Raw genomic sequence first — 11,623 nt, 5'->3', positions numbered from 1 at the left:
GTGTGTGTATACTTGTGTGTGTGCATGTGGACAGGTGTGTATGTGTATACTTGTGTGTGTGCATGTGGACAGGTGCGTGTGCATGTGGATAGGTGTGTGTGTGTATACTTGTGTGTGTGTGCATGTGGATAGGTGTGTGTGCATGTGGATAGGTGTGTGTGTATACTTGTGTGTGCATGTGGACACGTGTGTATATGTATACTTGTGTGTGTGTGCATGTGGACAGGTGTATCTGTGGAAGAAAAGACATGGAACAATTTCTTCTGGTGGCCAAAGTCTACATAACACAACAGGACAGGAGGATGCTCCCACCCTCACTGCCAGCTCCAGCTCAATTCTTGGGGCTGCTCAAAGGTCATGTGGCCAGCCCCCATGCTCTGCCTGGCAAAAGAGAAAGGGGCAGTGTTCGTAGGCAGGCCACACCAGCCACCTGGACTCCTGACCTTGGGTTCCACCTGATGCATAGCATTTGCTGGGATTTTTCAGTACTGAAGTTGTTTCTTTCCACCCTTTTTTCTTTCTTTTTAAGAGACAGGATCTACCTCTGTTGCCCAAGCTGGAGTGCAGTGGTGCAATTATAGCTCACTCTAGCTTCAAACTCCCAGGCTCAAATGATCCGCGCACCTCAGCCTCCCAAGTAGCTGGGACTACAGGCATGCACTTCCATACCCAGCTAATTTTTAATTTTTTGTTGAGACAGGGTCTCACCATGCTGCCCAGGCTGGTCTCAGACTCCTGGGCTCAAGTGATCTTCCTGCCTCAGCCTCCCAAAATGTTGGGATTAGGTGTGAGGCACCACACCCAGCCTGATCTCTTGGTAACAAACAAAATTTCTTAGGTTGTAATATCCTTTGGACAGCCTGACTGCCTACCTGGAACTCAAGACATTCAGAGGCAAAGGAAACGAATGGCCCAGAAGACAGGGCACGTGTGTGACTTTTAGCTGGGAATCTAGGCGGACCAGCTAGGTTCAAATCCAGGCTCTGCCACTCACTGGCTGCGTAAGCCTGGACAGGTTTCTCGTCCAAGCCTCCACATTCTCACGTGTATGCGGAGGATAATGCCAGCAGCACCTGTCTATGGGGCTGCTGTAAAGTTTAAAGGAGACAAAGGATGAAGTGCTCAGCACAGGTCTTAGCCATCTAACAAAGTGCCCGCACATACTTGTTGACTGAAGGCTATGAAACTGCTCTCTCGAGATTTAAACAACTGTCTAAGGGAGATAAGATATAGTCTAAACAGGAATGGCTTTGCTAATTTTGTGAGCAGTCATTTCCAGCGCAGAGATCCCTTTGTGCTAAAGAGACACAACCCTTAAGCCTCCAGGCCCAGGCCAGGGAAGAGACCAGTGGAGTCCCAGAGGCTTCTTTTCTTTGATACCTTGATTTAAAACAATGAAAATGCTTTTTGACTTTCAAAGCCCAGCTTTTAGGCACTCTGCCAGCAGGCAACGAGAGTGTTTTCCTTCAGTTACCCCCCACCCCCCTTCCCACTGCAGAACTGAGAACCTAGGGAAACACGCAGAACAATAAGCCATCTGAGAGGCTTTCAGACAGTGCAATTTGCAGGAAGTGCTTTTACATCTTCGTAGGACTCGGCAGTAAGTCAGGATTAATTAATCGCTACATTAAAGGAGAGCACCTTTGGCATTTCAATGACATAATCACGTGCAATTACGATCATATAAAGGAACACTTTATAATTAATGATGTCTCTACTTCCTGAAATGTATAATCCTTATGTCTTAAATTCCAAAGAGGTTGGCAGACGGCAGGCCCTAAATATAGATCAGGAACTAATATTTAAATCAGTTTTTAATTTACTTTTTAATGTGAACAATAAAACCAGAATAAAAGCTTGCCATTATCATGGCTCTATGTCTTTATATCTTGGAGGCTAAATATTCAGCAACAACAGATTCAAACAGAAATGGCCAATAATTACAGGCCTGAAATGCTTCTCCTAAATAGCAATAATTTTGCCCTAGCAAACACATTAAAACTGCTTTTCCAGAAATGCATTAAAACTCATTCGAACGGTCCTGGTTTTGGCAACCACGCTATGTTATCACTTAACAAAGCACTCTGCCTCATCTCCGTGACTTCACAATGAAAACAGTTTTTTCTTCCAATTAGGGAAGTGTCCCATAAAGTTGCAAGCACCACGTACCAAGCAGTGTTCTAAGAACTTAACACGTAATGGCTCGGCTGGCCGTCACGACAATCCTGAGACAGGATTCCTATTCCTATCATTATTCCTATGCTGATACCGGTTTTAGAAAGGAGGATACTGAGGCACTGCATAGTTAAAAAATAATTTGCTGAAGCTACCACCTCCCAGGAAAGGTCCCTTTAATCGAAGCACAAATCAGAGAGGATAAACAGACTTTCCAGATTTTAACATGCATTCTGTCATCAAGTGACTCAACATGAGGAAAGCCCCAGAACCCCCCTGCATCTCATGTCTATTGTTAGCAAAGCTCTTTGGCAAACTCATACAAAAATGCAGAAGAAACAAAATGTGACCCTCAGGAATACCCAAAAGGCTTCCGGGGGTGGGAATCCCTACAGCATAGCTTTTCTCCAAAAAGAAGGCATGCATTGCCTCTATTTTATTTTCTAATTTGATTCACAGCACGCTATTATCTTCTTTCATCAATGAACTATGCAGAGGGGATTCCACTCCCTCCCCAAGAGGTCTCATGCAAGGTCAAGGGTTTACCTTGTCATAATAGTATCGCAGGGCTCTGCTCAGCTTATCATAGTTCATATTTGTTTTGTTTTTTCGGAGTCCCCACAGCTTGGCCACTTCTTCAGCTTTGAGGAGCTTGAATTCACCATCGTTGGAGGTCCAGCAGATCAAATGCTCATGTTTCTGATCCAGCAGCAACTGCAACAGGAACTGCCACAGCGTGATTGCACTCTCCATACCTGGGGGAGAGGAGGCCAGGTCAGAGCTGGGGGTCACGAGGCCGAGCGAACTTGCTGGGAAAGGGGGCTTCAGAACGGGCAACTCAGCTGTCCCCTCCTTCCCCCCGTGAACCTAATAAAAAGTAGCTTTCACGTCCGTCTCTATGGGTCACTCTGAACCGGGAGCTTCCCGGCCGCATTTCTGTAGGAGGCCACAATTCAGAAATACAGGGAGGACCTGTGGTCCTCTATTCACCACATATGTCTGCTCGAGTGACAGCGAAGCATCGGGAATAATGTGGAACAACCATTAATGACATGACCACCTGCAGAACAGGTCCCCATTCAAACCATTCCCCACTTAACACAAGTGTCTATTCTGGCCCATCCTATCAATTTCTCTTTGGGTCCGTGATATAGTTTGGATGCATGTCCCCGCCCAAATCTCATGTTGAATTGTAATCCCCAACGTTGGAGGTGGGGCCTGGTGGGAAGTGACTGGGTCATAAGGGTGGATCTCTCATGAATGGTTTGGCACCATCCCCCTTGGTACCACACCTGAGTCAGTGACCGAGTTCTCATGAGATCTGGTCATTTAACAAGTGTGTGGCAGCTCACCCCTCGTTCTCTTGCTCCTGCTCGGGCCATGTGACACGCCTTCTCCCCCTCTGCCTTCTGCCATGATTGTAGGTTTCCTGAGGCCACCCCAGAAACCCAGCAGATGCCAGCATCATGCTTCCTGTGCAGCTTGCAGAACTGTGAGCCAATTAAACCACTTTTCTTCATAAATTATACAGTCTTGGGTATTTCCCTATAGCAATGTGAGAAAGAACTAATACAGTCTCTAACTAAAATGCTGGACCCCGTGCTAAGTACACTCATACAGGTCACTGGAATATCGCTCCCGTGGCTGTGATATATGTCTAAATGTAACTGCCTTTCCTACTAAGTGATGAGCTTCATGAGGGAGGGGCTTTGCTGGATTACTTTGTTATTGCTGGCATGCTGATAACCTGCACAAAGCTCAAAGCTGCCCAGTCTGTGGATCCTTGTGAAACTGAACAATCACTGCCAATTGCAGAGACCTTCCCTTTCCTGGCACTCATTATGCTGCAGGTCAAAGCCCACCATCACAGGCACACAGATGGGAAAAGCAATTTTTCCCATCAAGACAAAAACCTATAAAATGTTATCCTTTCCTTTGACTCTGGTGAGAACTTTTAAAATGCTATTCCTTCTGCGTAAAATGCTGTTCCCTAGCTTTGGAGCCTGGTGAACTCCTTCTCATCCATCGTGACCCAGCTCAAACAGGACCTTCTCAAGGAAATTTTTCCCCACTCCTGGCAGTTTCTCAATTTCAGGCATTTGAGGACTTTTATGGCAATGGGTATTGATTGTAAGCAGTAATAATAATAATCCATTTATCAGTGTTCATTACATTTTTTTAAAAAAGGCAGTTAGACTGGCCTCAAAAGCTTTTGCCACAGGCCAAATGTTGTGAGTGGCCACAGAGAGCCTGGGATCATCCCCTTGGACGGGAAGGAGACATGGAAGTCCTGGGGCGGAGTAGGGGGTGGGGGGAGCAGGAAGAGAACCTGGAGTGATAGCAACCCAGGGGGCAGTGAAAAAGACGTGCAGCTCTGGGAGACCCAAAAGCCAGAATAATTGCCTTGGGGAGGGTTATTTGTACCAATATTGTCAACCCCACAGCTCCTCCTAGTTAAAGAAAAGTAGACTAGGAGTGCTCTGCAATTACCCATAGGGCTTTCTTTTTTTTTTGAGACGCAGTCTCGCTCTGTCACCCAGGCTGGAGTGCAGTGGCGTGATCTCGACTCACTGCAACCTCTGCCTCCTGGGTGCAAGTGATTCTTCTGTCTCAGCCTCTTGAGTAGCTGGGATTATAACACACCAGCGCGCCCAGCTGATTTTTGTAGTTTAGTAGAGGCGGGGTTTCACCATTTGGCCAGGCCGGTGTCAAACTCCTGACCTCAGGTGATCTGCCCACCTCAGCCTCCCAAAGTGCTGGGGTTAAAGGCATGAGCCACTGTGCCCAGCCCCCCCACAGAGCATTTTATTTAGGGCTCTTTAAAGGGGATATTCTTTTTTTTTTTTTTTTGAGATGGAGTTTCGCTTTTGTTACCCAGGCTGGAGTGCAATGGCGCAATCTTGGCTCACCGCAACCTCCACCTCCTGGGTTCAAGCAATTCTCCTGCCTCAGCCTCCCTAGTAGCTGGGACTACAGGCATGCGCCACCATGCCCTGCTAATTTTCTGTATTTTTAGTAGAGATGGGGTTTCACCATGTTGAAAGGATGGTCTTGATCTCTTGACCTCATGATCCACCCGCCCTGGCCTCCCAAAGTGCTGGGATTATAGGCATGAGCCACCGCGCCCGGCCTAAAGAGGATATTCTTTACAGAAATCACTATTAACCACAATGGTCTGTAAGACAGTCACTATCATTTCATCACTGGGTCAAAACCACCTTTGTATCTCCGGAGTCTTGCAAGTCCCCGTTTTGGTGGGATGCATGGCAGCTGACGGGTCCCAGCTCCTCAGAGGACCACCCTTCTGAGGACTTGGATATGAGCCACAACTTTCTTCTCTTCACTGGCACTACAAACGGTTAACAGTTGCTGCAAATTCTTGAGATGTTTTTGGCCACACACTTGAGACAGTCAGCTTGAATGTATCTCTGAAACTTTAAGTGCCTGCTCAGGTAATCTGCTGCTGAGGGCAGAAGGCTGCCAGTGGGTTTGGGGGTCAGCAGGGAAGGGGCTGCTGGGCTCTGCTCACATGCCAGTAGGGAAGTGGTCAGCCCCCGTCACCCTCCACCTTGAACTGACACCATGTTCCACATGGGACAGGAGGGCAGCAGAAACATCTATCCGTGTACTGCACACTTAGCATTCCACCTGTCTGGCCTCCTCGCAGCTTCCTGTGCATACAGAATAACTTTTCATTTCGATCCAATCCCGTGTGTCAGAGACCATGTTCTGGGCGCGACTTAGGAGAACCCATATGGCTGACCTGTTAAACGTTCTCCGTTCTCAACTCCCCTCTCCTTAGGTGACTGTGTGGTATTGCACTGGGGTGGCTGTGGGAGGAGTGCTGACATTGGGGCTTAGCCATGTGACTGCACTTGGCCAGTACACTGATGTAGAAGTGACAGCATTCCAATTCCAAGCTGGGGTCTTGGGAGGCATAAGTTGGCACTTTTCCTCCTGTGCTATAGCTGCTACCCCCCGGAACGAGACACATGATGACCTGAACTCAACCCAAAGTCCGAAGCCAAGCACCACCCACCCATCGTCTGAAGCAGCATCCCCGTCACTGACTTCTGAGAAAAATTAATGCCGCTGTAAGCCAGTGATCTTGGGGCAACTGGTTCCACAGCACCACTGCAGCAAAAGTTGATTATTATAATACAAGATGTCTTTGTTTACAAAAAAAATTCTCCCTTTGCTGGGGGCGCCATTATCTTTACACTCTACAGCTTCTGTTCAAAATCATGAGGAAGGCGGGGTGTGGTGGCTCACGCCTGTAATCCCAGCACTTTGGGAAGCCAAGGCAGGCAGATCACTTGAGGTCAGGAGTTCGAGACCAGCCTGGCCAACAGAGCAAAACCCCACATCTACTAAAAACACAAAAATTAGCTGGGCATGGTGGCACATGCCTGTAATCCCAGTTATGTGGGGGGGCTGAGGCTTGAACCCAGGAGACGGAGGTTGTGGTAAGCCAAGATTGCGCCACTGCACTCCAGCCTAGGCAACAAGAGTGAAACTCCGTCTCAAAAAAAAAAAAAAGAAAGAAAACAAAATCATGAAAAAGTATGCTACTAGGTGTGGGGGGACCAGCTGATCACATTTTACTCAGAGGCCACATGTGGGCTAGTGGCGCCATGGGTGCTATGGCCATAGCCTCAGGCAAAGGTAGGAGAGAAAGAAAGAAAAGGAGGTGAAGAGCAGAAAGGAGAGGAGCAAATGGTGGGGAGGGGGACCTGCTGCTTCAGGGCTTCCCGGATTTCTGGAAGAAAGGAACTCGCCCAGAGAAGGCAAGGAGCTGTTCACTAGGAATCACAGAAATGCCCCCACTGCTCAACTAAGCTGCAGAGCTTAGGTGGCAGCTGCAGGCACGGGGATCATCAGAGGATTGTTCAGAGGGGTTGCTATGCGTAACCCTGCTCCAGCGGAGGTGACTAAGGGCTCGAGCCTCTCCTGTCTGAGGCATGCCCAGCCCTGCCCCAGGCTGAGGGCCTGGTTCTCCTCTTCTAGCGCTCTCTAGAGCCACTCCTTGACGTAGATCCCCAGTTTCGATGACTGGGCAGTCACGTAAGCCTTCCTGGTGGAAATCCCAGCCAGACATTACTCAGAGCTGAGTCGCAAAACTAGCTCCCTACTCAGTGCTTATCGGCGCATCTACAAAGATCAGTCACTCCTGTCTCCGCTCAGCAGAAGTCATTCTGGGGTATGGTGGAGGCCCCAGGCAGCTCTGGAACCCACCATCCTTCTGACCAGCGCCATCTGCATGATGAAAATAGGAGGCTGCACGTGGGGAGGCTCAGGTAGAGGGACAGGCAGGCAGTGGGCCACCAGCTGCCACCGTTCTCTCCATATTGTTTTCATTCTGCTCGATGTAGTCTATGATGAAATCAAGTTTCAAAATTTACACAACTATTTTCACATACAATCACACTACATTCACTGCGCCTCTGCCAGCTAGAACTTTTGCCCTCTGGGGTGTTGGAAAACAAACTTTCTACCACTGTGCTAGGAAGCACGCCCTTCCAATAACCGCTAACGCTGTAGATTTTTGTAAACTCGTCTATGTGAGTAGCTCTCTCACCAGAAAAAACATTTAAGTGATTTAAAAAAAAATTAATTCCTTGATACCCAGAATCCTTAATGAAGTCCAATATCTTAACAGGCAGGTACAATAAAGCCCATTTATCTGATGCTACTTTAAGGAATGTGGGTAATTCAGACAGCATGCTGTGGCTCCTAAACAGCTGATGAAAGTGGTGGTACTTGAGACTTATGTTTGACAGATTATTTATGCACGTGGAACTCTGCTCTAAGATAAAATCTTTCATCCGCCTGAGCTGAGTTCCCCCAACTCTCAGCTTCAAATATGTAGAACACATGAAAGAAATGCTACAAATCTTTTTTTAAACTTCCTCTTATAAAATGCTTATCTTTCCCTCCTCAGACCCCTACTTTTTAATTTATTTTTTCTTTGTTTTGAAACGGAGTCTCACTCTGTTGCTAGGCTGGAGTGCAGTGGCATGATCTTGGCTCACCACAACCTCCGCCTCCTGGGTTCAAGCGATTCTCCTGCCTCAGCCTCGCAAGTAGCTGGGATTACAGGCACCCACCACCACACCCGGCTAATTTTTGTAGTTTTAGTAGAGACGGGGTTTCACCATATTGGCCAGGCTGGTCTCAAATTTCTGACCTTGTGATCCACCCGCCTTGGCCTCCCAAAGTGTTGGGATTACAGGCGTGAGCCACCGTACCCGGACAGACTCCTGCTTTTTTAAGATTGGGGGGTACAGTGCATGTTTGTTACATGGATATATTGCATAATGGTGGGGACTGGGCTTCAGTGTACCCGTCACCTAATTAGCGAACACTGCACCCAACAGGGAATCTTGCAGCCATCACTCCCTCCCTCTCTCCCCACAGTGTCTATTATTCCCATCCTTATCAGCTGTTACTTTGAATGTACAAAATTTTATCACGTATTTTAATGCCATTTTTTTTGCAGAATCGAACTCTGTGTTTTCACACCAAGGCCGATCCCTCTGCTTTTAGAGGCATCGCTGCTCTTACAGGAAGAGGTGCCCCCTTCACATCTGATACCTTCTGGACTCCTCTGACCTCACCTCAACCCAGCAGCCTGCAGGGCCTTCCCATCTCTGGCTGAGAAGACCAATGGCCTCTTACCATTTCTACCAGCACTGGCCAGGACCACAGTCACAGCTGGCGGAGGCCCACCCCTCCCACTCCAGAGGGCAAAACCACCTGTTACTGGCCCCAACTCCTTTCCCTTTGCAACGCAGAGCTGTGGTCTGCCATAGCAGAGTGAAGTTAGATCACTTAGAGCAGCTTGTCAACTGTCAATCATATGCATGCCTCCTTTAAAGGAGCAGACGGAAATGTGGTATGTTCTCAGTGTTGACAAATGATTTTTTTTGAGACAGAGTGTCGCTTTGTCACCCAGGCTGGAGTGCAGTGGTGCGATCTTGGCTCACTGCAAACTCTCCCTCCCGGGTTCAAGTGATTCTCCTGCCTCAGCCTCCTGAGTAGCTGGCATTACAGGTGCCTGTCACCATGCTAGGCTAATTTTTATATTTTAGTAGAGATGAAGTTTCATTTGTTGGCCAGGCTGGTCTCAAACTCCTGATCTCAGACAATCCACCTGCCTCGGCCTCTCAAAGTGCTGGAATTACAGGCATGAGCCACCACACCTGGCCAACAAATGATTTCTTATTGTATTTTTTATTATATTTACTCAACTATAAGCAACAAAACTGGATATAAACTCAAGATCTGTAATTCTTATATAAAGATACAATGAAATTTAGAGACAAAATATATTCGTCCTTTACCCCATTCAAATTATCAATTTATTTTACAAACAATAGATATTTGGTAGAAGCGCATCCACTTCTCACAAAAAAGTTATGGCAATGACTACTCTGCTGTAGGTTCTTCTGAATAAGATGTATTTATATACTTTCCCCTATAAAGACTCCATTGCCAGGTCGGGCACAGTGGCTCATGCCTGTAATCTCAGCACTTTGGGAGGCCGAAGCAGGAGGATCACCTGAGGTTGGGAGATTAAGACCAGCCTGACCAACATGGAGAAACCCTGTCTCTACTAAAAATACAAAATTAGAGAGGCATGGTGGTGCAGGCCTGTAGTCCCAGCTACTCAGGAGGCTGGGGTAGGAGAACTGCCTGAACCCGGGAGGTGGAGGTTGTGGTGAGCTGAGATCGCATAGTCCCAGCTACTCAGGAGGCTGAGGTAGGAGAACTGCCTGAACCCGGGAGGCGGAGGTTGTGGTGAGCTGAGATTGCACCATTGCACTCCAGCCTGGGCGACAAGAGCAAAGCTCTGTCTCAAAACAAAACAAAACAAAAAACGTTCATTTTCTCCCCACTTCATTTTTTTTTTTGAGTGCCCATTTTATGCCAAGACATCATCTGAGTATTTGAGATACATCTGTAAACCAAACGAAAGGACAGACTTGGGTCCCTACAGAGCTCACATTTGCATGGGAGAAGACAGGCCGTCAGCAACACACACGTGGTGAATGAAATGACATAGGATGCTGGAAGATACCTGCTATGGGAAAAGGAAAGTGGAGCCAGCTAAAGAGATGAGGAGACCAGCTGGGTAGGGTGGCTCACGCCTGTAATCTCAGCACTTTAGGAGGCTAAGGCAGCGGATCACGAGGTCAGGAGTTTGAGACCAGCCTGACCAAGATGGTAAAACCCCATCTCTACTAAAAATACAAAAATTAGACGGGAATGGTGGACTGCACCTGTAGTCCCAGCTACTTAGCATGCTGAGACAGGAGAATCACTTGAACCCTGGAGGGAGCGGTTGCAGTAAGCCAAGATCATACTACTACATTCCAGCCTGGGCAACAAAAAAAGAGTCCATCTCAAAAAAAAAAAAAAAGGGGGGAGAGAGAGGGAGACAGCGGCGTGCAGAGGCTATGGTGAAGTATTAAGGTGGCCACTGAAGGCCTCACTGAAGTAAGAGTGGAGAAAATCCTGTTGTTGTTTTTTTGAAACGGAGTCTTACTCTATCGCCAAGGCTGGAGTGCAGTGGCTCGATCTCAGCTCACTGCAACCTCCACCTCCCGAGTTCAAGTAATTCTCCTGCCTCAGCCTCCCGAGTAGCTGGGACCACAGGTGCACACCACCACCCCCAGTTAATTTTTTTGTGTTTTTATTGGAGATGGAGTTTCAGCATGTTGGCCAAGTTGGTCTTAAACTCCTGACCTAAGGTGATCCGCCCAGCTTGACCTCCCAAAGTGCTGGGATTACAGACGTGAGCCACTGCACCCAGTCCAGAAATTCCTTTGTTAAAAAATAATTTTCAAAAGAGGGTAAAATCATGGCTCACATACAGATACCAAAGTGAACACGTTAAAGATTTTATTTCACTCATAATTCAGTAGGGAACCAGGCAGACGTTATAATGAGTTCAAAAAAGAATCTGAATAATGGAGGCATTTATAGTTAAAGAATATTGAAATAAATGCATAAAAATGGAGACAAAACCAGGGGTGGGAGTCAATGGCACTCTAATAAGATAGAATTTGCCTGCCTATATACAAGAATTATTTCACAATCAGTTACCTATAGTCGACAAGGTTGTAGAATAATTAGAATTACATCATCTGAAGAGGGTCTTCTCTAGAGTCAAGGATGCAGGGCTGGGTGCAGTGGCTCATGCCTGTAATCCCAGCACTTTCGGAGGCCAAGGTGGGCACATGACCAGGTCAAGAGATTGAGACCACCCTGGCCAACATGGTGAAATCCCATCTCTACTAAAAATACAAAAATTAGCCGAGCGTGGTGTCACGTATCTGTAATCCCAGCTACTCGGGAGGCTGAGGCAGGAGAATCGCTTGAACTGGGAGGCGGAGGTTGCAGTGAGCCAAGATCATGCCACTCCAGCCTGGCCAACAGAGCGAGA

General features: G+C 47.5%; 1 protein-coding gene across 2 annotated transcripts in view; it reads right to left on the bottom strand.

Moving 5' to 3' along the window:
- The window catches only part of ELK3 (ETS transcription factor ELK3), a 76,995-nt gene that overhangs the window by 41,533 nt on the left and 23,839 nt on the right, over positions 1-11,623 (bottom strand). For both annotated transcript variants that reach the window (XM_017516272.2, XM_037733917.1), the window contains exon 2: positions 2,722-2,930. In XM_017516272.2, coding sequence (XP_017371761.1) covers positions 2,722-2,928 — 207 coding nt within the window. In that variant the 5' untranslated portion in view covers positions 2,929-2,930. The remainder of the gene's footprint in view (positions 1-2,721; positions 2,931-11,623) is intronic.

Source organism: Cebus imitator, unplaced genomic scaffold (assembly GCF_001604975.1).
Source record: "Cebus imitator isolate Cc_AM_T3 unplaced genomic scaffold, Cebus_imitator-1.0 Scaffold18, whole genome shotgun sequence".
NCBI classification, from domain to species: Eukaryota; Metazoa; Chordata; class Mammalia; order Primates; family Cebidae; genus Cebus; species Cebus imitator.
Note: the sequence above shows the minus strand (reverse complement) of the source record. Positions and strands in the feature narration are given on the sequence as shown.